The sequence below is a fragment of the Auxenochlorella protothecoides genome (assembly GCF_000733215.1).
Source record: "Auxenochlorella protothecoides strain 0710 unplaced genomic scaffold scaffold36, whole genome shotgun sequence".
NCBI lineage: Eukaryota > Viridiplantae > Chlorophyta > Trebouxiophyceae > Chlorellales > Chlorellaceae > Auxenochlorella > Auxenochlorella protothecoides.
In genome coordinates this window covers 20,100-43,322 of record NW_011934143.1, presented here as the reverse complement: position 1 = coordinate 43,322, position 23,223 = coordinate 20,100, and the positions used below count along the sequence as shown (strand labels likewise).

The 23,223-nt window shown below is 65.2% G+C and overlaps 8 protein-coding genes across 8 annotated transcripts; 3 read left to right on the top strand and 5 right to left on the bottom strand.

The window, feature by feature from the left end:
- Positions 1-371: 371 nt before the first annotated feature.
- Positions 372-5,147, bottom strand: F751_3299 (hypothetical protein; the record flags this gene model as incomplete). The annotated part of the gene is made up of 8 exons (XM_011397676.1): positions 372-665; positions 945-1,211; positions 1,456-1,718; positions 1,893-1,975; positions 2,171-3,768; positions 4,078-4,496; positions 4,704-4,848; positions 4,974-5,147. The coding sequence occupies 8 exons, from the start codon at positions 5,145-5,147 to the stop codon at positions 372-374; spliced, it is 3,243 nt and encodes a 1,080-aa protein (XP_011395978.1).
- Positions 5,148-5,536: 389 nt separating this feature from the next.
- F751_3298 (hypothetical protein) lies at positions 5,537-8,007 on the bottom strand (the record flags this gene model as incomplete). The annotated part of the gene is made up of 8 exons (XM_011397675.1): positions 5,537-5,646; positions 5,795-5,897; positions 6,059-6,150; positions 6,272-6,404; positions 6,701-6,842; positions 7,416-7,528; positions 7,717-7,779; positions 7,915-8,007. The coding sequence occupies 8 exons, from the start codon at positions 8,005-8,007 to the stop codon at positions 5,537-5,539; spliced, it is 849 nt and encodes a 282-aa protein (XP_011395977.1).
- Positions 8,008-8,492: 485 nt separating this feature from the next.
- Positions 8,493-11,577, top strand: F751_3296 (E3 ubiquitin-protein ligase HOS1; the record flags this gene model as incomplete). The annotated part of the gene is made up of 8 exons (XM_011397673.1): positions 8,493-8,714; positions 8,881-9,037; positions 9,287-9,455; positions 9,633-9,770; positions 9,943-10,070; positions 10,318-10,502; positions 10,628-10,771; positions 11,017-11,577. The coding sequence occupies 8 exons, from the start codon at positions 8,493-8,495 to the stop codon at positions 11,575-11,577; spliced, it is 1,704 nt and encodes a 567-aa protein (XP_011395975.1).
- F751_3297 (hypothetical protein) lies at positions 9,701-10,462 on the bottom strand (the record flags this gene model as incomplete). The annotated part of the gene is made up of 1 exon (XM_011397674.1): positions 9,701-10,462. One exon carries the CDS (start codon positions 10,460-10,462, stop codon positions 9,701-9,703), a length of 762 nt encoding a protein of 253 aa, XP_011395976.1.
- Positions 11,578-12,170: 593 nt separating the features above from the next.
- F751_3295 (hypothetical protein) lies at positions 12,171-13,113 on the top strand (the record flags this gene model as incomplete). The annotated part of the gene is made up of 4 exons (XM_011397672.1): positions 12,171-12,259; positions 12,384-12,509; positions 12,638-12,774; positions 12,953-13,113. 4 exons carry the CDS (start codon positions 12,171-12,173, stop codon positions 13,111-13,113), a joined length of 513 nt encoding a protein of 170 aa, XP_011395974.1.
- Positions 13,114-13,583: 470 nt separating this feature from the next.
- On the bottom strand, positions 13,584-15,492 carry F751_3294 (Eukaryotic translation initiation factor 5A-1/2; the record flags this gene model as incomplete). The annotated part of the gene is made up of 5 exons (XM_011397671.1): positions 13,584-13,634; positions 14,008-14,325; positions 14,551-14,643; positions 14,754-14,788; positions 15,438-15,492. The coding sequence occupies 5 exons, from the start codon at positions 15,490-15,492 to the stop codon at positions 13,584-13,586; spliced, it is 552 nt and encodes a 183-aa protein (XP_011395973.1).
- Positions 15,493-17,525: 2,033 nt separating this feature from the next.
- F751_3293 (putative protein phosphatase 2C 3) lies at positions 17,526-19,609 on the top strand (the record flags this gene model as incomplete). The annotated part of the gene is made up of 4 exons (XM_011397670.1): positions 17,526-17,831; positions 17,963-18,070; positions 18,245-18,548; positions 18,723-19,609. The coding sequence occupies 4 exons, from the start codon at positions 17,526-17,528 to the stop codon at positions 19,607-19,609; spliced, it is 1,605 nt and encodes a 534-aa protein (XP_011395972.1).
- Positions 19,610-19,828: 219 nt separating this feature from the next.
- On the bottom strand, positions 19,829-22,396 carry F751_3292 (DNA polymerase eta; the record flags this gene model as incomplete). Its single annotated transcript, XM_011397669.1, has 6 exons — positions 19,829-20,403; positions 20,583-20,819; positions 21,046-21,529; positions 21,737-21,874; positions 22,057-22,197; positions 22,331-22,396. 6 exons carry the CDS (start codon positions 22,394-22,396, stop codon positions 19,829-19,831), a joined length of 1,641 nt encoding a protein of 546 aa, XP_011395971.1.
- Positions 22,397-23,223: the final 827 nt, after the last annotated feature.

Sequence of the window (23,223 nt, the reverse complement as noted above, 5' to 3'; positions counted from 1 at the left end):
ATGCAGTGGTGAGGAGGCAGGAGCATGCAGTCTGCCCTTCCCGTTCAGTGATGCATGAAGCCCTACCCTGCTGACTGCATGTATGTATGACCGGGTCGTATCGCCCCCCCCCCCTCCTGTAAGACACCCGCCCCATCCCATGAGGGACAGGAGGTTCCAGGGGTGATGCCGAGGTTTGCCCTGCTCATCACTGCATGCCAACAATCGGGTTCCATCGGCTGCAGGGCAAGAAGGGGTTGGGTGCAGCTCACCAATGGCGGGGTGGGGTTCAAGAGGTTGTTCAGGTCTTCAGATTCCCTCGAGGAACGGGAGGCGACAGGATCACAGGTACTTCTCGTCACCCGCCCCGTCCGGCACCGCCTAGCGATACCTCAGAAGAAGGCCGCCTCCGACTCGGTCTCCTGGCCCAGCTTGAAGTTGCCGGCCTCCACCACGGCCCTCAGCCCAGCGGCGTCGCCGTCTGCCAGGCCCAGGCAGACCTGCACACCAGCACGCTTCTCCTCCGCGCTTTCCTTGGAGACGTAGAGCGAGTACAGGTCCGCCAGCTCCTCCGCGGGGCTCCAGGACAGCGGGGCGTCCGAGGGCGCGGCCTTCTCCACGGCCAGCAGGTTGTTCAGCGCCTTGACCGTGTCGTCATACTTCTTTTGCCGCAGGAAGGAAACTGCCTGGGGGTTGAGGGTGTGATGGTGTGTGTGTCAGGTGAGTGAGAAAGCAAGGAAGAGAAGGGACAGGGGACGAGGTGCTCGGGCCAGCCTGTTCCTCCACATCGCAAAGGCATGCTGATCGTCCCGATATTGCTTTACACCATATGTAGGCCAGACAACCCACCTCTGCGGTGCACCTTTTTTCAGTCGATACCACCAGCCTGACCAAGTGACGCCCCCCGGGCAGCGCCATCCCTCACTCAACACACACACACACCACACACCCTCCCACAGACACACCTGCACGAGCGTCGTCCGTCGCCGGTCGCGGGCCAGCTCCTGCACCAGCTTCCGCGCTTTCCCAACCTCGATGCCCAGGGCGGCCGGCAGCTCCTCCACAATGCGATCCGTGGCAAACTCGCCGGTGCCGTCGGTCAGGCGGGCGATGGCCTCCTGGCGGTACAGCTGCAGGCGCAGGTCGGCAGAGGTGAGGGAGGCGACGTCCACCCCCGCCTCTTTGAGCTCCAGCAGGAAGGGCAGGGTCAGCTGGCCCTGTGCCTTGGCAGCCTGACGAGAATTCAAGAAAGGGGGATGAGAGGTGACGACATCGCGAGTGGAGGTTGCAGCATGGCCCGCGTGAAGAAGGCATGACCGTGCATCCCCGGCAAGATGTGTTGCTCGCTCAATGTATTAAATTACTTCCATCCTCCTTCTAAACCGCCAGGGGCATGCCCAGCCCCCTATGCACACAACCCATCAAAACCATCACCCCAAGCCACCCGCCTACCGCCCGCCCACCCGGACTGCCCACCTGCATCCCGGCGATCAGCTTCTGGTTCTGGAAGCCCTTGAGCACCTTGTCCGCGGTCTCCTTGGGCAGCCCCATGCGCTGGCGCACTGCCTCCAGCCCCGCCAGCCGGTCCGGGGTCAGGGCGCCCTCGCCCATCACCTGCTGCACCTGGCTCTTGAAGGCCTGCTCCGCCAGGTCGGAGTGCACGGTGGCGACCTCCACCTGCGTCAGCCCCAGCACATCGCCCAGCTGCGCCAGGCGCGCAAACTCGCTCTCGTCGCGCTCTGCGCGGCAGGGAAGGGGGGACGAGGGTGGGTGGGTGGTGGGTGGGTGGGGAGGACGGGGTGCACGCCCCGTCTGTGGGGAGGTGCGCAAAGCGCAGCGGCGCTGGCGCGGTGCAGGAATGCAGGAGTATCCACCACCGTTGGACAACAAGCATCCACACTTGATCTACTCACCGATGACCATGGTGACTCCCATGGGCCCGCTGGACACGTCGCCGGTCATGCAGTACAGCAGGAAGTTGCGGTACACATCCAGCCTATGAGATGGAGGAGTGATGACATCTTCTCAAGGCGGCCCCAGCGTCGGGAAGCGGATCAGAGGCCGGGCGGTGTGGCTGACGACTCTTCCAAGACAAGGACCCAAGCAGTTCCGGGTCGTCTGCCGGCACACCCTTGGCCCTGTGCTATCCGGTACGCTCCCTCCCCCAGGACAAACACCTAAATAAAGGCACCTGTCCCTCAGGTCCAGGTCGTCGGCCAGGGTGATGTCCTTCTGGGCGTACACAATCTGGTCGCCCACCTTCTCCCCCGCCTTGCGCGAGTCGGCCGCCGCCTGCGCCTTCTTCAGCGAGCTGGGCGCGCCGTCGGCGGTGGATTCGGTTGCCTCGGCCACGACGGGCTCGGCCTTCTCCGCTGCCACCGCCTCCTCCATGCCGGCATCGGCTGCCTTCTCTGGCTCATCACCGGGAGTCTTCACCTCGGCAGCCTCCACGTCCACGACGCCCTCCTCTGCCGTCTTCTCCCCCCCAGCAGCAACGGCCTGGCGCCTGGCCTCCTCCGCCTTGTCGCGCTGCATCTTGGCCACCATCTCCTGCACGCGGCGCTCGCGCTCCTCCGCCTCGCGCGCCGCGGTGCGCTCCTCCGGCGAGCGCAGGTCGTCCACCAGCGGCGCCAGCACCACCGAGCTGAAAAGCACCATGCGCTTGAGCTCCTTGGCCCCGTCCACGCGGCTCTTGGTCTTGCGCGCGTTGGTGATGAACTGGAGCAGGTGGCGGCGGCCGGCCGCCGCCAGCAGCCGCCGCGCGACGGACAGGTCCAGGCGCAGGTCGCGGCGCGCCTCGCGCACAGCGCCGCGCTCGCGCAGGCCGAACCCCTCGGCCCCCGCGGCCAGCGCCTTGTCCAGGGTCTGGGAGTAGATGCCCCCCGCCAGCTCGGCGTGCAGCGCGTCGCGGTCGGCGGCGGGGACGCAGAGCAGGCGCTGCAGGCGGTCCAGCTCGCCCGCGTCGGCGTCGGACAGCGCGCGCTTCTCCAGCAGCGCCGCCAGCTTCTGGCGGTACAGCCCCGCGTGCAGCGCGGCGGCGGCGCCGGGGTCGAAGCCCACGCGCTCCACCAGGTCGCCCAGGACCGCGGCGGGGGAGGGCGCGGCGTCCAGGCGGCCGCTGGTCACCTCCTCCCGCAGCCGGCGGCGGTACACGCGCTCCTTCACCTCCTCCTCCACGCCCGCGGCCTCCTTGGGGCCCAGGCCCAGCGCGGAGCGCAGGTCGGCGGCGTCGCGGGTCTCGGCCGCGCCGTAGGCGCCGTCACGCGCCAGCCCCTCCTCCACAAAGGTGCGGAAGAGGTCGCGGAGGTCGCGGCCACGCCCCTCAGCCGCCGCCCACTCCGACCCCGCCACCGAGGTGGGGCCCACGCCGGGGACGACGCCGGGGGCGCCCGCCAGCCGCGCCAGCGCGCGGTTGAACTCCACCGCGCCGCGCAGCTCGGCCACCGCCTCCGCCAGGTCGCGCTGGCGCGCGCGGCGCTTGACCACCGACAGGGCGCGGTCGAAGAAGCCCTGCAGCGTGGCGCGCGCGGCTTCGCGCACCACGCCCTCCGCCTCCTCGTCCGCCAGGCGCACCGACTCCTTGACCTCGCGCAGTGAGGTCAGCGCCTCCTGCGTCGGCACCAGCACGCCGCCGCGTGCTGCCAGGGCGGCCTGGAACAGCGCGCGCGCGTTGTCGCGCCGCGCGACGTACACCTGGGCGTCGGTGAGGCCGAAGGCCCGTGCCCAGGGCGTGAGGTAGGACCGCTCCGCAAACACAAGGTAGGAGACGTAGATCAGCTTCTGGAAGGCCTGTTTGTTTTGGTGTGGGTGGATTGGTGGTGTGGGAATGGATGCGTGGTTGTGCTCCACAGGGAGGGGAGTCAGCGGCTGGAGGAGGAGGGGTGTAGCGCGGCGTTCACTGACCCCTCTGACTCGATGCTGTCGAGTCTGCAGGCAGCCGAACCACCCAAACTGATTGCCAGAACGATGCATGAGGGTCAACTGGGCGACCCGGCCCCACCTGGTCCCATGGGCCAACCCCATGATACTCCACGCCATGCCCACCCACCCCTCCCAACGCCAGTCCACCCCATCACAGCCCACCTTTCGTGCCTCCACGTCCTCGCGGCGGCTGCCCGCCTCCAGGCGGCCGCGCAGGATGCGGCGGCCGACGTCAACGTGCACGGGTCCCGCCGCCTCGTCATCCAGCCCCAGCGTCTGCTTGAAGGCCGAGATGCGGGTGTGCTCGTCGCCGCGCAGGGGGGCGTCGCCCGCGGGAATGGTGGCCTCGATGAAGGTGCCGTACAGCGACTTGACGGCCTCGGGGTCGATGGCGGCCAGGGGGGCGCCGGCCTGGGCCTCCAGCGCCGCCACCTGGTCGCGCGTGAGGTCGGAGGCGCGGGGCAGGGAGACCAGCAGGTTGTGCAGCTGCGCCACGGCGGCGGAGCGGCGCAGCGTCAGCAGGCGGGAGGTGACGGCCGCGGCCAGAGCGGCGCCGATTGCCGCAGCCACCAGCCGCCCGACGCTGCGCAGCGACTCTGTGGATGGGAGGCAGTTCAAGGTGGAAATGAGGAGCAGAGGGTGGCTGGAGACATGGGAGCGGGTCGGCACGGCAGGCGGGTCACAAAGGAGGCTACCGGGCCAAGGGTGCGTATGAAAAGAGGAGCATGAGCCCAGCGACCCCACCGTCGCCTGCCAGCCTCAAGACAGGACCCCCGGGTACTCCTCCTCTTGCATCAACGCACCAGGGAGGAGCCGGGCGGCCAGGGACCAGCCGCCGAAGCCGAGCGCGGCGGCCAGCGCGGCGCCCAGGGCGTACACCCCGGCGACGGGGAGGCCGAAGAGGGTGGCTGGCAGGCCTTGGACGGGGCGCGGCTGGGTGAAGGGGTTCTGCACAGGGTATGGGAGAGGCGGGGGCACCCTCGGTCGAGCATCACCGCGCACGGTGCGGGGCATGGGGCGCTGGACCGCTGCCTGGACCCCAGCAAAGACTGTACACAACACCCCCTCCTCACCTCTCCCACGGCTGCGTCCGCGCGGCAGATGGCAATGCGAGGGCGCCTCGTGACGTGAGAAGCGGAACGGATGATGACGGGCATGGGTGCCTGCGCCCCGAGCCGTGCCGGTCGGAAGCTGAGGGCCTTGGTCGGGACCATCACCCGGCCCGGCGCAAGAGGCCGGGAGGCCATCGCTTGGAGCCCCGCCACCATTTTGGCAGGTGGATGGAGGTAAATTGAGATGATGTACCCTCATGCATGGCAAGTTTTGGGCTGCAATGCACCCCTGCACAATCCGAGTGCATGCTGTGCCACGGGTGCAACGTTTCTGGATGAGGCTCCGTGATGATGGGGCGCCCTGAATGAGACTCGCGCCCGAACCACACCAACACTCAACCACACCCTGTATGAGTAACAACCTCATGCTCTCGTGATAACATCGTCCCAGAGCGTGTGCGGCGTGGTGTCAAGGTTTGGCGGGGTTCGTGAGGCAGGGTGATCCGTAACGTCAGTCTGGCCGGCCCGCCCCGGCTCGACTGCCGGGGCGGGCCCCGTGGTGTCAGGCCCCGGAGATGGCCCACCTACTCCTCCACGGCCGTAAGGGCAGCCAGTTCGGCCATGAGACCCGTCTCCCGCTCGCACAGGGCCTGGAACTGGGCCTCCAGCGCGGCCCGCGCCGCCCTGTCCTCGTCTGCAGCAGAGTTCATTGGGGGGCATTTGAGCATGCATGTCTTTGATCTCGAGGGCTACCCCTCGTGCTGTCTACGCCTTGCAAAATCACGCACAGTATTGACCACCCCATGGAATGCAGTTGCCCTCCGCAAAAACTATGCACGCACCCTCAGCGCTGCCCTGTTCCAGCAGGCCCAGCTCTGCCGCCAGCTCGATCTCCTTGCGGTCCAGTAGGGAGTACAGGCTCTGCAGCTCGTCCTCGCCCGCGACCTGGGGATTTGCAATCGTTTTGTGAGACGATGTGATCTGAGACCAGCGGTGATGTGCGCATGGAGGGGCACCCTATAGCGAGTCACCCATGTCACGATATCTCATCCCACTTGCCCTGCTGCCACCCGACCCAGCGCTGTTTCCCAGCCAACGCAACGTACTTGCAGACGTGCGTCGAGCCACAGGGGGTCGAAGGGCGCCGCTGTGGGCAGGGGCCCCGGCGCCGTCCTCCGCTTCTTGCTCGGTTGTCGGTCTGTGGGGTGGGTGGGTGAGTGGGGGGCTCCATTAAACCTCTTGCATGACCGAAGTAACACACACCGCAGTCAGTCCAACCCCAACACAGTTCAGGATCCTCCCAAAACCCTGTGCCCCACCAGACGCGACGGCGGCGGATGCGGCCAGGGCCGCAGCAGGGCCGGGTACAGGTGCCTCGCTCGGCCGCTCCGCCACCCGTCTCGAGCCGGGCATGGTCTTTACGTCCACAAACTCTCCCAGCACATACTCGGCCTGGGGGGAAAGGGAGCACACCAGGGGTGGTCGGTCAGATCCCGGAATGCATGTTGACGAGGATCCGGGAACTGAGCGCGGGCAGGAACCACAATGCACACGTCCATTCCTCGAGGTCAATTTCGGCATACCACCCCCTCCCTGAGCATGTGCGCGCACCGGGTCGGCGTTGGCAAAAGAATAGCCATCCTCCAACGTCTCGCGCTCCCCCTGGTTGGGGTCGTACAGGATGGAGTGCATCCCGGTGTCTGCATGGCATGGAGGGAGGGTGCGAGCATGGGATGGTGTGAACTCACAGACGGCAGCTTGTCGACCTGGCACGCAGCCCTCTCACTGAAGCAACCCAGCAAGCGCCACGCTCGGCACCCACGCGCACCTGCGTCATACTCATACACGTAGCCCTCCACCCAGGGAGGAGTCTCCGAGGGCCAGTACCGCCTGTGGGACGGGAGAGGTGGTGCCGAGAGGTGGACAAGGACGGGCGGCAGGACAGCGCGAGGGCGTAGGCCCGGTCCCTGGCGCACTCGCATCGAGCCTGCAAACACCAAAACGGACATCAGCCCCGTTGTAGGACCACCCACCACCTGGTGCCCCAGTTCACGCCCGTCCCCGGCCCCTCCAGCAATACACCGTACTCACCAGACCCGCCGGCCGACATACTCATATGGGTCTGCCGCGCCGGAGGCACGGTGGCCAGCGGGGCGGGAGCCTTTGGAGCGAGCGGGGGTCCTGTTCTGCGGGTGGGCACGGGGCGTGCTGGCGACCCCCGGCAGGGCTCGGACTCCGGCGGAAGGCTTGCGGGGCCTAATGGGAGGGAGGAAGGGGTTCAGGGGATATAAGCCGCTTCAAAGAGAGGGTGGTCTGGACACCAACACCAATTGAGTGCGAGATCCTGATGGGGCTGGGCACATCTGTGCAGTTCACCCAGCAATCCAGCACATGCCTCCGAATCCCTCCAGGCCAGGCGTCCTTCTCCCCCCATCGCCCTCTCTCAAAGACGAGGCTACGTACCCTACGCCAGTGGCTACATAAGGGACCTTCCCCGTCAGTGGCTTGGCGCGGGCGACATGGCCGCCCCCCGCTCGAATGGCCTGCATCTCCTCCTTGACCGAGACCAAGACATCCTGCCAGGGCAGAGGACGCCAAGTGACATACAGTCTATCAGAAAACAGAGGGGCTGGACGATCATGCAAGCAGGCCTGGTCTTTCTTTTTCGGACAGCCACAATCAACAGGACAGGTGCATCCAACTTGCTCAATGCCCACTGAACTGTCTGCAGCCCTTCCGTCGCCTCATCCTCCCTGCCCCTCACCGCATGCTGGTTGTTGTCGATGCTGAGAATGCTGCGCAGTTTGGTCAGAATTTCCTCCTTCTCCTGCGTTCATCAGGAAGGCTGTCCTTCAGAACAAGTGCACCCACCCACGACAAACCCCAACCTTGCAAATAAGCTCACAAGCTCGCAGGCCCCGTCTAGGCTGCAAATTGCATACTTCAGTGCAGCAAGACTCACCCAGTCGTATGTCCCCGCGTAGATGGCCCGCATGACAGCGGTGTACCCCTCAATCTCCAGCTCCCGGAGGAGCTCGGGTGGTGTTTGTGACATTCCAGGCACCACCACCACGAACGTCAGCGCCTGGCAAAGCGAGCCCTAACAAGGACCGGAATATATTCCTAGTGATCTCAGAATGTCTTTGGGATGCTCCAAAGCTCGTGTTGCTGCTGAGCAACCGCGCTTGGTCCTAGCAGTTTTCCGACAGTCGAAGGTGTGACAGGATCGCTCCAAGCCTTCCAAGCTAGGGATAAATACCAGTACACACTATGATGCAGTCCAAGCGTTTCACATGGGCAATGCGAGGCTGTGGGGCCGAGTTCGGCATTCGCTGGGGATCTGCCTCTCTGATTTTGGCGGGTGCTCCTCACTTCACCCTCTGCGCGCGAAAACGACCGGACATGATTTCGTGTGAAGTCGGATGCCAGCGACGATTGGTGAACCATTGACACCGGGTACACCTATTTGTCGTGCATGGTATCGACCAGGCCGCGTTTCTGAGGCTGTGGGCCTGCAGCGTGCCAGGGTGATCAGTTGCCATGGCTCAAGCAGCACTCGATGCACTCGTCGACACATCCCCTCGCGAGTACTTTACTCGCGTGGGCCACCAGACCCGCCTGCAGGCACTCCATGCCCAGTGTGCAGAAGCGGGGCTCTTCACGGCCTCTGCCACCGCAGATGATGTGTCCCGCCTCTTTGCCCTGTTCACACTGAGTCTGGAGAATGGGTTTGGCACCCTGGTGGTGGATTACCTCGCAGAGGTGCGTGGTGGCGGGTCGCATGGGGGGATTGACGTGCCAACCCGGCACAGTTTTGATGATCTACCAACCATGCGCTGTTGCGAGACCATCTGGGGATCTGCCTTGACCCGAAAATCCCCCAACATTCTCAAACAGCTGCCCTCCAAACCCACCCCTCCACCACCAGGTGTGCTTTGACACACAGCTCACTAGCAGCGACCCGACCCAGGCATTCCTCATGGACGGCCAGTGTGTACGGCGCTGGTTGCAGAGGACGCTCTCTGTCATCAGATCGCGGGTGGTGACGGCTCTGGGCCAAGGACTGGGGGCCCCCACCAGTGCAGGTATGGGTGCGCCTGGGCAATCATCTGTATGTGGGGCCATCATGCAACCGCCGCAATTGCCAGGATGGACTTTTCGTTCCTATTCATGGATGCACAAGATTATTGATGTGCGCCTTGGCCATTCAAGCCATTCCTGAGGTGATGTTCTCACCCCAAACCATGGCATGCCTCGCATCCGCCACCTCGTCCCTCGCACCAGCGGTCTGTCAGCGCACCCCTCCCACCCATGCTCCACGATCAAACACCCAGGAGTGCTGGCCCGCGCGACCGCCGAGCTCTCCTCCCTGCACCTGGTGGCACACGCGCTGTCCCCCCCGACGTCCTTGGGCAAGGGGGCGGCCGCCGCCGACTCCGACGAGACCGAGGTGGCGCGGGCCCTGCAAGCCGCACGAGCAGGCGCCTGGGTTGTGACCCAGGGGTGGGGTGCCAGGGCCCCCCCGCGCTTTGCCTCGGAGGCGGAGTGGAGGAGCGTGGCCGCCCGGCGGCGGGCGGCGGCCGCCGCCGCGACCCCCGGCGGCACCGCTTTCTTCGCCGATGCGTGTGCCGGTCTGGCCGGGCTGCACGCCTGCCCCGCCATCTCCTACCCCGCCCCCAGCCTCGAGCGTCTCATCCAGAGCCTGTTCCTGGCTGGGGCGAGCGGGAGCGCGGCCCTGCACGCCAAGCTCATGCTCCTTGCTTTCCACCTCGCGGATGGGGGTTGGTGCGGGCGGCGGGAGCTCCTGGACCAGCTCTGGTGAGGGGCTGGGAGGGTGGGGTCGAGGGAGGGGAATTTTGGGGAGGGGTGTCTTGCAAGGGCAGAGGGGGGCTCTGCTGTGCGCCCGATCCGTCCAGTGCACATTCTCCCTGAGTGCCACGCACCGAAGCGAGGATGCTGAAGGCGCCCCACCTCATCAAACACTGTGCAGGCTGACGTGGCACGTGCAGCGTGACGTGGGCAGCGCCTGGCTGCTGCAACACTTCCTGGATGCCTCGCTGGTGCCCGAGCACCCCTCCGGCGTGTCTGCCCTGGAGGAGGCGGTAGCCTGTGCCGGCGGTGGGTTTTGTGCGGGGAGTGCAGGGGAGGGGTAGGGCCCTGGAGTGCCGTGTGCTGTGTGTTGACGGGGCGCATGTCTGTTGCAGACCTACCCCGTGGCCTTGCACCAAGGCCAGCGAGGCCGCGACCGAGGCAGGATGAGTCGTGTGTGCTGGCCAGAATCCAGCGCTTCGACGCGGCGTGGTGCGCCATGGCACGGGAGGGCACCCCCTCAAACCTGCCTTGTTCCACGGCCCACCATGCACAGACGTGAGCGGGACGCAGCTACCCCTCAAGGCCCTGCGAGTGCTGCTGGAACGAGGCAGGCCAGAGGCCGCGCTGCTGCTGGCCAGGCAGAGGTGCCTGCCCGCCCAGACCAGGGACCTGGAGGAGGCGTCGGCCGCGCTTTCCATCTGCCTCGCCAGCGGCCTCCTGGCCGAGGCGGTGCTCAGGGTGCGTCCGTGTCGGGCTGGCGCAGGGTGATGCTTGCTGGGTAGGGGTCCTACGAGGCACCCTGCCGAAGCCGGGGTGCCCCCTGTCCCTCATCGTTCGACGGTGTCCTCTACATATGCTCGCAGATGAAGCAGCACCTGAGGGAGGTGGAGGAGGCGCAGCGGGCACAGCATGCGGATGCCCTGCTAGGGCAGCTCTTCGAGTGGGGCGCAGCTGCCCAGCAGCTGCATGCCCTCATCCGGCTCCCATTCACGGTCGTGGAGGAGGAGGTGGGTGAGAGGGAGGGATGCGCGTCTAGGGATGTTCGCATGCACAAGCCCCAGGCGCCCTCATTGTCAGACATGTCGTTTGGAGGGCCCCATGACGCCTCCGACCGCTCCTGGCGGAGTGTGTTCCTCGCCAGCTCCGCCACGAGTAAAGGCCTTCCTTCTGCGAATGTCATCCGCAGGGATGCTCCCTGCACCCGCTGATAGCCGCCTCTACCAAACACCCACCCACCCACACTCACACACAGGCGGCCCTGGCATGGCTGAGTGCCCAGGCGGGCAGCCACCCCCCCGCGGCCGCGATGTGGGCGCTCTACTACCTGGAGCGGGGCCGCACGCCCGAGGCGCTGTTCGCCTACGCCCACGCCTTTCCCCCCGGCCCGCCCACCTCCGAGCCCCAGGCGCAGCTGGTGGCGCTGATGGAAAGGGCGGCGCGTGACCTGCCCACCGTCTATGCCTCCCTGGTCGTGCGGGTTGACCCCGGCGCCCGGGGCCCCTCGCTGCGGCCGCTGAGCGGCGGCGACGACGAGCAGGGCGCAGGCGAGCGCACGGACGTGGCGCTGGGCTTTGCGCTCCCCACGCCGGCGCTGCCGGGGGCCGGGCGGAGGCTGCTAGCAACGGGGCCCCGCCTCCGGGACTGCCCCCTGGTGTGCCTGCCGGAGCGGGTGGCCCGGGGAGGGGAGGGGGAGGAGGGCGCGGGGGAGGACAGGCTGCCGGTGTGGCCCGACCTCACCCAACTGTCGGCCAAGCTGGTGGGCGCCGGGAAGGAGGGCGGGGGGCGGGCGACCATGCGCATTCCCGTGTCCTAGGGAGCCCTACAATGGGGAGCGGCATTGCCATTCAGCCTGACTTTGAAGCCATTGCAAGAGCTGCTTTGTATTTGAAACTGCCACAGAGATGACCCGAGACAGTCGACAGGTACTGACAGGCGATGGAGGTCATATTCTTTTCCTGTGTACCCGTAGAGAGAAGGGTGGTGCCCCCAACGCTGCTGTGCGTGGCGTGCAAGGCATTCTCGCCCCTTCGGGACTTGGAAACGAATACTCAGTGCTGATCCAGGCCCATCCTCAAATACATTTCAAAGAATAAAGAAATATTATAAAGATAATCTTTAGCCTCGACGGCTCGTCCCTGGCGCCTAGATCGGGATGGTAAATTGCGGGGTGATCACCAGGAGCATGCTCCTTGTGGCCGCCCTTCTGCTCGCCCTGACCTCCTTACAGGCCGCAGCAGCCAGCAATTTTCCAGCAAAGTGCAGTGCATGCGCTTGGATAGCGGTGAGACAATGATTAACCTCCATCTGTTGTTCGGTGACCGGTGAAGGCCTCTTTTAACATTCCTCTTCACATGCCATCGAGCAGAGGCCTGAATAACCCGCATGCAGGAGGTGTTGCGCAAGAGGATGGATGCTGAGGTGCCTCGCAACCATCTGGATCTTCGTCACAGGCTGGACGCTCAGGGAAATCGGTATGGCAAGGTCATCGACTACAAGTACGTCGGCGGGGCCTCGCTACTTCCCGTAAGGGGGAATTGGCCATGCCTGGCTCCTACAAGAAGGAATCAGAGGGTAAACAGCGCAGCAAAAGCTCATCCCATTCCCACTGCCCTCTCCCAGGATCAGCGAGCTTAGGAGCATCGAGCTGCTGGATGATCTGTGTGACGACCTGAAGAAGGACTATGACTACAACAGCACATCTGGTGCCTGGGAGAGCACGAGCGGGAAGCCTGCCAGCGGCGACGGGTGAGGGTGGCGGCACAGATACCTCTGTGCCGTTTCAATGCGCGCATATGCAGACATCCTGTATTGGGCCATGCAGTCTTGTGTGTGCACCATTGGCGGAGAGTCCGCAGAGCTCCATTGCCCACCAGACATGCGCACACGCACATCTGCAGCCTGGATCGCAAAGAGAACCAGCGGCTCCTGGACAATTACTGCGGGATGCTGATGGAGGAGCACGAGGACGCCCTGTCCGCTGCGCTCCGCAGCGGCAAGCTTACCGCATCGAGTGGGTGTGGGTTGGGGTGAGGCAAGCAGGAGGGCAGGCTGCGGTGACTTCTTGCATTGAATCGCTGGGAGTGGGGCGGGGCGCTCTTATTAGTCCAGCCGGGCGTCCAAGTAGATCCTGCATATGCTTGATGCAGCCTTGATCCCTCATCTAGGTCAGCATCCCCCGTCCAATGCAGATGCGGCGGATGTGCTGTGCCGCCAGACCGCGGCCGTCTGCTCTGAGGAAGGCCTCCAGGCGCATGCTGCCGTCGGTACCGGCGGACCTTCAGTACCAGTTTCCAGTGCAAGCAAGGTCCTCAATGCTGAGCTGGAGTCGGCTGCCAAACCTGAGCTCTAAAGGCAAGCTACGTGAGTCCTTCAAGCCGGCATGGCAACCTGCTGGGTGGCCGTGCAGGCCAGCCGGCTCAGCAGGAGGCAGGGGTGTGCAACCTGCCAGCAGCCCATCCAGTGGCTTCCGGCCTGTGCGAAGCACCCCACACCAGCATCCCCCCCCCCGTGACCCCCACCAAAAGATTGACGCCGTCCTTGAGCAGCACGCGTTGGTGCCCAGGGATCAAACTGAGAATCCCGTCTTCTATCTGGTGGTGCACCCCTGAATGGTATTGACGCGGCGCTGCACCACCCCCACTCAGTCCCACCACCACTCGACACCCCGCCTGCCCTGAGCCCATGCCATGCACGTGTGCGTCTTGGTAAGAAGATACAGGGCTCCCGCACGCGAGGCAGGGGGGTTGCAGGCACCCGCCCGCCCCGGCACAGTCCACCACCAGACAGGGGGCTGCATACGGGGGGTCATGCGACAAGAATCTAGTTTGTGTTGCTGGTCTTCACAGCGCAGATGGCCTCCTCGCCCATGGCCTGCAGGGAGATGGGTGGGTAGGCTTGGTATCGGAGAAAGGCACACAAGCCGGGGAGGTGATGTGCCCAGGGGTGGGCGCCCTTCCCCTCCCGTGAGGGCCAAATATGGCCCCCGCACGCAATTGTGTGTGGCTCAGACAAGGCTGAAAATGGAATCGTCACGGTGGCAATTCCTCAGAATTTGATGGTACTAGGTTGGTCATCCCCACCACACACAGGTCACACGTGCGCTGAGGGCTGGACAGAGGGGCAGCTTCTGACGTGCACCCAAGGATGGAGTCCTCCTTTGCCATGGCAGGTGCACAGACCTCCTTCTTACACCCCCAGGTCAAGGCAACAAATAACACACACCATTCCCCTCCCAGGGACTCACAGAGAGGACGGAGACGATGAGCTCCTTGCCCGCCTCAAAGTCGGCCTTGATCTGAACCGCCAGCTTCTCAGCCTCGTCGGTGCCCTTGGGCAGGGTCAGGTCGTCCTTGAGGTCGCCGTTCTCCTGCATCAGCGACACGAAGCCGTCGTCGGTGACATCCAGCAGGGTGTAGTCTGTGCGGGTGACGTGGGGCACGTCGCAGTTGTGGGAGGAGGGGGTCAGGTCCTCCATCTTCTTGCCGGTGAAGATGTCGATGCCCACGAACACGCACTTAGCGTGACCATGCTTGCCGGTCTTGGAGGTGGACACATCGGCGACCTGTGACGCAGGCAAGAGGGGGGGGGTGAAAGGAGGACAGGGGATTGGCTCGCTCAGGCTGAAGGGGCACAAACAGCTTCCTGTTGTCTGAAGGAGACATGGCGGGTAGCGGGGCAGAAAGGTCAACGACACGCCCATGGAGGGCGCCGGGGATCCCTGCTCCCACACCAGGCCCCAAGGCGGGCGACGATGCCGGCCCGGCCCAGGCCTCAAAACTCCGCGCACCTTGCAGGGGCGCCCGCGGATCACAATGTATGCGTTCTTACGGATGGTTCCGGCCTGCTGGGGGAAGGTCTTGGAGGCACCGGCATCGGCGGCCTGCAATATGAAGGGGATGGGGAGAGCGTGGGTGGGGCGCCGGGAGGAAGGGGGAATGGGTTCGGGACGCGAGAATGGGGCCGCAAACTCGCGGCGGGGGCAGCGCGCACCTCGAAGTGCACGTCGTGATGCTCCTCCTCTGCCACTGCAATGGAATTGGGTGGGATGGGGGGGTCATGGACGGAGAATGGCTGCGCCCACAGCCAGGATGGAGCCGCACCACGGTTTCGCCCATCCTCCAGGACACTCACTGGCGAAGTCTGACCAGCTGTGTCGATGACGGCGTCCCTGCCAAGCTACGGGGGTCGTCGGAAAGGAGCGAGGAGGGGGTCTGGCGGCCCTTTTGTGGCACCCCGGGATTATTCGGCGAGGTACTGCTAGAGGATGAAGGGTGGTACTGGGATTCTCGCTCCGCACATGCTGGGCTAGATCTCCACGGTGAATGGAGTGGTCTCGGGCACCTGCACCCCCTTCTGAACCCTGCAATCGAGAGAGCATCGCATACGACTTGTATGTGTCACACCACACATTGATCTAGATTAGACATTTGAGGGAAAGGGTCTGGATGGGCGGGGAGGGTACAAGATTGTAACCTTGCATGAAGAATCGATGAAAGGTGTGGGACATAATTTATTCAAACCAATTGGAGACGAATCTCGAGATACAGGCATTAAATTTGGAAGCACGTATGTGCGGAGTTGGCCTGATGTGAAAAAGGCAGTACTGGACCAACTTAAATGGAACCTGCAATCATCTTCTCAGCGTCCTGTGATCCGTCAGTCGTGCTCGAGGACTTTCGATCTGCGCATCCATCCACTTGGATCCAGACCGCAGGATGCCAGCGGCCATGCCCCGAACGGCTGGGACGGCCGCACAGAGGGCACTCAAGAGGAGGAGGGCCGCTGCCTTCTTCAACAGCCAAGAGGAAAGGAGGATCCCAGAAGGAAGCATCCACAAAATCAGCAGCTGCTCAAAGGGGGAGGTTGGACAGCAGCCTGAATCCTTTGCTGGTTGGCGGTTGGACCCCCTCTGTACACCACAACAACCAGAAGTCCCTGCTCCGAAGCCCTTACCTCGACTTCATGCCGATGGTCAGTCTCGAACGTTGTACTGGCCCGTTCCGGCGCGCTTGAACCTCTTCGAGGTTGCTGCTCCAGTGCTGCTGGCCAACGAGCTTGGTTTCCGGGGAGCGCGTGTGCCTGCTCGGCACAGCTTCTTCGACGCGCAGGCCGTAACACAGGGCGGGCCGAAGGGTAGGGTCTCGGAAGATCAAGATGAATCTTACATTCTGAGCTGGTATGGAAGCTTCCAGCATGCTGTGTGGGTCCCGTTGTCCTCCTTGCGGGAAGGCTGGAGGTATCTGTCCTTTGCAGGGGGCGGGGTGCCGAGGTGCCCAGAAGTCGTGTATGCTGCATGTCTGTTCTCAAGAGCGCTAAGAAGCGCAATAACACGTCGTAGTTGTCTGCTTTTGTCTTTAACATGCTCGAGTCGTTGCACAAGTGTGTATCTGGGTAATCAGCAAACACCCCGTTGAATCAGTCCGCCCTCGAGATCTCCCCGAGATTCGTTCCCCGGGCGCAACGCAAACATGAACCCCGGCGTCAGGCATCTGTTCTTCCTCCGTCCACCGGCTGCACTCACTGATGCTAGAGCAGCACATGCGCAACCCCTTCCTACACGTCTTTCAGGATGAACTTCGCGGTATAAATCTAAGAACAGCGATGCGTTTTTAGATGGGGCAGTGCTTGTCCAGCTCCAACGCGGAACCCCCGCAGAGTCACGCGAGGACTGCGAAACCTGCTACGCCCCCCATCCCCAGCGATGTCGTGAACCGCGCGACATACCCAGAGACTACATCCAGCACAGATCAGGGCCTCGCCCAGCTGATCGTAACCTGCAATCATCTTCTCAGCGTCCTGTGATCCGTCAGTCGTGCTCGAGGACTTTCGATCTGCGCATCCATCCACTTGGATCCAGACCGCAGGATGCCAGCGGCCATGCCCCGAACGGCTGGGACGGCCGCACAGAGAGCACTCAAGAGGAGGAGGGCCGCTGCCTTCTTCAGCAGCCAAGAGGAAAGGAGGATCCCAGAAGGAAGCATCCACAAAATCAGCAGCTGCACAAAGGGGGAGGTTGGACAGCAGCCTGAATCCTTTGCTGGTTGGCGGTTGGACCCCCTCTGTACACCACAACAACCAGAAGTCCCTGCTCCGAAGCCCTTACCTCGACTTCATGCCGATGGTCAGTCTCGAACGTTGTACTGGCCCGTTCCGGCGCGCTTGAACCTCTTCGAGGTTGCTGCTCCAGTGCTGCTGGCCAACGAGCTTGGTTTCCGGGGAGCGCGTGTGCCTGCTCGGCACAGCTTCTTCGACGCGCAGGCCGTAACACAGGGCGGGCCGAAGGGTAGGGTCTCGGAAGATCAAGATGAATCTTACATTCTGAGCTGGTATGGAAGCTTCCAGCATGCTGTGTGGGTCCCGTTGTCCTCCTTGCGGGAAGGCTGGAGGTATCTGTCCTTTGCAGGGGGCGGGGTGCCGAGGTGCCCAGAAGTCGTGTATGCTGCATGTCTGTTCTCAAGAGCGCTAAGAAGCGCAATAACACGTCGTAGTTGTCTGCTTTTGTCTTTAACATGCTCGAGTCGTTGCACAAGTGTGTATCTGGGTAATCAGCAAGCACCCCGTTGAATCAGTCCGCCCTCGAGATCTCCCCGAGATTCGTTCCCCGGGCGCACGCAAACATGAACCCCGGCGTCAGGCATCTGTTCTTCCTCCGTTCACCGGCTGCACTCACTGATGCTGGAGCAGCACATGCGCAACCCCTTCCTACACGTCTTTCAGGATGAACTTCGCGGTATAAATCTAAGAACAGCGATGCGTTTTTAGATGGGGCAGTGCTTGTCCAGCTCCAACGCGGAACCCCCGCAGAGTCACGCGAGGACTGCGAAACCTGCTACGCCCCCCATCCCCAGCGATGTCGTGAACCGCGCGACATACCCAGAGACTACATCCAGCACAGATCAGGGCCTCGCCCAGCTGATCGTGCAGACTGCGGGGTGGAGGTCCCAGACTCAGGACACGGTGCGCACTTTGGTCCACCAGACACGCGAGCACCTCTTCCTCGCCGTGTTCCAGGGGATAGGCCTCCATGCCGAGGCGGTGGTCTCCTTCCTCCACGGTCGGGCGTACCAGGTGGGCGGCCGCTTGGGAGCTTAGCCCAGCTGGAGGGACATGCATCGGTGGAGAATCTTGCAAGGTGCAGGGTCGAGGGGATGGCATGGGGCCAACTCAGCGTCATATCATGTGCCTCTCACCGCCCTCAGGTGTTCACCGAGCAAGCTGGAGCCGCGACCTCCCTGCAAGATGCCCTGAGGGGCACGCTGCTGGCTCTGGAGGCCGCTCTGCTTACAGCACCGGCCCTGCCGCATGCGGTGTGTGAGGGGAGCCGATGCTCAGCTTTGCGAGATGCCCTGTGCTTCGTGCCAGGCTGAGCCTGCGGATTGGGGCCCGCAGCCATCCACATGGTGGTGGCAGGCACCCCAGCCAGCTGCATATTGCTGCTCGCCATACACTTATCACTGACACCCACTCCCATGTCCCTCCAGCTCGATCTTAACCGCCCCATGTCCTCCTCCCAGGCACGGCTCTCCAGCGGCGCCAGCGCATGCCTGGCGGTGGTGGACCTTCCAGCCTGCAGCGCCCACGTGTGCAGTGTGGGCGACTCGCGCTGCCTGCTGGCGCGGACCGCCGGAAACTTCAACTCCGTGGCGCCGGCCGGCCGCTTCCTGGGCGAGGAGCATGCGCTGAGGAACCCGGAGGAAAGGGCGGGCCTGGAAGGTTGCATGGTCTGTGACGGCCGCACCCCGGGGCTACACCTCACCCGCGCCCTGGGCTTCGCCGGCCTCAAAGGTGCGGCCGGGCCCGCAGCCACCCGCTCCGTGATGCATGGCCGGTACAAGAAGCTCTTTGGGCCTGATCAGTGGCAGGGGGGAGGATTGCCAGCGGCCCTTGCACGCGCCTTTCAGGAAACCCCGGCTGTCAAAAGTCCACCCCCTTTCCTTCCCCCGCACCCGATTCTCACAGGTCCCCAGGGCCGCCTGCGCTGCGACCCCGAGCTCTGCTCCGTCAGGCTGAGCCCGGCGGACTCTGCCCTCGTCCTCGCGCCTGCCCCCTTCTGGGACCAGGTGTCGCCCGGCGCGGCCTGCCTGCGCCACCGCTTCTACGATCGCCACGCGCGCCTGCAGCAGGGCGCGGATCGCGCCCGGGCCCTGGCCCAGGCCGGGGCAGGCGCGGGTGCGGGTGGGTCCGGGCTGGACGCCGCCGCGCCGGGACGGGGCGCTGATGCCTTCAACGCTGCCGCCCACCTTGTCCTCTATGCCATGGCCCGCGCGGGGGCGGAGGGCGGGCGCGACCTGGGCATCGCCGACCTCGCGCGCCTGCCCTTTGGCGGAGGGAAGGACGAGGAGGGTGGTGGCGGCGACCTGCCTGCGGCTGAGTCGGGGGCGGCGTCGCCGGCGCCGATTGCGGCGACGGGAGGCCAACCCGCCGCCGCAAGCCCTGCACCGTGCCTGACGCGGGAGTCGGTGGCAGGCAACCTGGGTGTGGCGTGTGTGACGCTGCGCTGGCACGGGCAGAGCGTGAGCGAGGCGACGCGCGCGGCGGCGGTGGCCGTGCGGCGCGCGGCGCATGAGACGACGCTGCAGCGCGCCGCGCGCCGGCGCTGGGACGCGCTGCGCGCGCTGGTGGACTTCCAGCGCGCGCAGCGGCGCAGCGTGCGCGCCGCCTGGCACGACGCGGCGCGCGCCATTTACGCCAGGGCCGCGGTCCGGGCGCGGGCGGTGCAGGAGGAGCTGTACGTCCAGCGCGGCGTCGTAGTGGACGTGTCCCCCAGCCTCAAGGTCCGGGAGCCGGGGACGGGGCGAGAGGTGCCCGCCGAGGAGGTGGGCATCCGCGCCACTGTCAACTTCTGAGCCCCGGTGCACTGCCTGGGGCTGGGATCATGGCCAGGTCGTGTGTACAGCTGACCCCTTGCGCAGCGCTGATGGTGACCAGGGCATACGCAATTGGTGCAGGGGGGAGGACGAGCAGGGGCCAGGGCAGCTCATGACAGAACAAAGGGAAGCAGGCCGGTATGCACAAGAAGCCGGTGAGGGACCCCTCGCCTCACTCAGTGCCAGCGGGCACGCTCATCAAGCTCCAGACAGGAACCTGTCCAGGGTGGATCCCCCGGGCTGCTGCTCGGGGGGCAGCCTCCTCCTGGCGGGCCTGGCAGCCGCCCCTGCCCGACCCCTCCCCCTGTCCGGGGTCTGGCGCTTGCCTGCCGCCACGCGCGACCTCATCACCGCCACGCCCAGCTGGGCCCGGGCCTCGGAGCGCAGCTCGGGCGGGAGCTCGGCGAGGAAGGCCTCCTGCTCCGAGGAAAGGAGGGCGCCCGGCCTCACGCCGGGCGCAGGACGCGTCGCCGGGCTCGCCGACGCCTCAGCTCCATCGCCTGGCTCGTGCGTGGGGCTGCGGCGCCCCTCCGCCACCTGCTGGCTGCCAGACGCAGGGCACATCGACTCCTCACTCTGCACGACATGGACACCTTCGCCGGCCCCTGCGTCACCTTCCAGCTTCGCCCCTGCCCCATCTGGCGAGACGGCATCGGCGGCGCTCGGCCCGGCCTGCGCCCCTCCTGCCTTGAAGAACCTGGTGATGGCAGCGGACTCTCCCTGGGCCATCACAAACTTGGAGGCCTCTAGGGACATGGCCCCGATGTTCCAGCCTTGGAAGGTGGGTGGAAGTACATTGGAGTTAGAGGAACGGGCTGTGGCACCTCAGGGACGGAGCGCTAGGGCATGCAAGCTACACATTGCATGATTCTGGCTGCTCGTCCCACCATCTCCTCGGGCAACGCCTCCTCCATCCCAACCCCCCCCACACACTCGCGCCCTCCCATCCCACCTGGCGGCTGCACGGATGCCCAGCGCCGGACCAGGGCCGCGGCGTCGTCGGCCATCGCCGCGGCCTCGGGGCGGCGCAGGGCGCAGGACCTCGACACGCTGGGCACGCTGGGCACCCGCGCCCATCCGTCGGGAGCCAGGGCGGGGGGTGCATCCCGGCTCCACGATACCGTCAGCAGCGTCGGCATGCGTCCGTTCTCCTCACGGTCAGCAGCCAGCCGCTCCTCCAGCTCCTTGCCTGGTGGAGTTGTGAGATGAAAGGGAGGTGTGCGGAGGTTGGACCATGCCTTCCCTAGATCGCTGAGGAGAGAAGCCCACCTTCACTTCACAGGGCCACCGTGGTCCATGCCCAACGCCATGCCCAGCCTGATCACAATCCAGCATCAGCCCTCCACACAGGTCTCCTGCTCGCCAGCTCTCCACATTCCCCCGCCCCCCTTGCCCCTCCTCACGCCTCAACCCACCCAGCACCCCCAGCCAGTGACGGACAGCGTTCAGGTCGGCAAGTGCGCTGCGTCGGCCCCGAAATGTCTTGCCGCACGACTGGGACTTGGGCAGGCGGCGTTCCACCACCTCCTCCCCGTCCACTCCACGGCACAGCCCCCCCAGCCAGGCCGCGTCCTTTTCTCCCGCCACCGCCTCCAGCCGGCTCCGCGGCAGCGCCGCCAGCTGGCCGGCCGTGGTCACGCCCAGGGCGTCCGTCAGGCCCGCGCCGTACTTTCCACCCAGCATCCTCAGCCGCGCCAAGGGCAGGTCCGCCAGCAGCTCGGGAACCCCCGCCGCTGCCACCAGCGTGCACGCGTCGGGTTTGTGCAGGCCCGAGGCCAGCTTGGCCAGCAGCTTGGTGTGCGCCAGCCCCGCCGAGCAGGTGTAACCCGTCTGCGTGCGCACGTCGGCGCGGAGCTCCGCCACGACCGCCGCGCCGGCGGCCAGCAGCGCCTCGCCCGGCTGCCAGAGAGAGCGCGCGCGCGCGTGCCACGGCGCCGCGGGGGCCTCCGCGCCGACGTGCACGCGCTCCGCGCCGGGCGGCGGCGCAAAGGGCGGCGGGCCGAGCTTTGCCAGCCGCGCGGCGGCCGCCTCGGTCAGGTCCAGGTACGCCTCGTCGATGGAGGCGCGCTCGCAGGCGCCGGCGCATGCCGCCAGCAGCGCCAGCACGCGCCGCCCGGCCGCGCGGTAGAGCGTCAGGTCAGCCTTACCGTGGGCGGTGGGCACCTGGACCAGGATCAAATCCGGGCAGAGCGCGCAGGCCTCGTCGCCGCGCATGTTGCGCCGGACGCCCTGCGCCCGGGCCTCCTGCACGCGTGCATGCGTGTGAGGTTGGAGAGAATCGATTTGAGGGGCCGGTACATTGCCAGAGTCCTGGGCTGCTGTAACAATGACCATGCATCTGGGTGGCAAGGGGCCACCTCGCCTGGGGTCTGCCAGGAAGGGGAAGTAGCATTCGTCAATGATTGGGGCAGGCCAGGCGGTCTCACATACGATACGGCGATGATGGAGTTGGGGGAGGCAGGTATGACACGGTCGTCCTCTGGCAGCAGCGTCCTCAGGTCCCCCTGGGGGTTGTACTGGACCACCGCCAGGGGCTTGCCTGCCAGCCTGTTGGGGTCGCGCTTGGCCTGGGAGCCCGGGGCAGAGAGGGGAAGGTGTCGGGCTTTGGACGAGACGCTCGGGAGGGAGTAGGAGAAAGCCTGACTGTCTGGCAGGACCCCATGCAGCCCTCCCAAAATCTCATTCCCGGTGTCTTCGCACCTCCACCTGCGCATAGAACGCATCCAAATCCACATGACAGATGACCTTGTTCCGGGGCAGCTCCATCTCCTCCGATACACTTGTGCATGCTCGAGGCTTTGCGCGTGACCCCCGGTCAGGCCTTCCGTCCGCTACATGCGACTGCTGATCAAGCCTGCCCTCTACTCCACGACGCCTTGCAGCCTGATACGCATCGCTTTGTACCTTCTCATGCGAGCATCGTGCACGGCGATCGGAGGCGCGAGGAGGTGTCGTCGGCATCGGTCTCAGAGCCCCTAGATGATCTCCACTCAACAGTATTCCTTACAACGTCCATGCCTCGCCATGGCGGGCCAGAACTGAGCATGGTGTTCGGGCATCGCTTGCCAGACATTTGATTGGGGGTTCAGGCAGGCGGCCTGCCAGCGGGTGCAGTCGGCCATGCCATCACGCGTCCACCAACCGCTCAGTACCCTCCCTGCAGGTCCCGCATGAAGCCCTGCGCCAGAGACGAAAGCCGTGACCCCGCCGCGCTGGCCATGTTCTTCAGCTGCGCCATGTCCTGCTTCGCGGTCAGGCTGATCTTGGACACCAGCTCCGCGGCCGACATGTCCAGGTTGCCTGCGCCGGGGCCGCCGCCGCCGCGCCGCGACTCGTCCTCCCTGCCAAAGTAGGCATCCGAGGAGATGGCGCCCGCGCTCTGCGGAGCGTGGATCGATGACCTTTTTTGGGCGGGGGGGTTGAGGTCGCGCTTGGCCTGGGAGCCCGGGGCAGAGAGGGGAAGGTGTCGGGCTTTGGACGAGACGCTCGGGAGGGAGTAGGAGAAAGCCTGACTGCCTGGCAGGACCCCATGCAGCCGTCCCAAAATCTCATTCCATGGGCCTTCGCACCTCCACCTGCGCATAGAACGCATC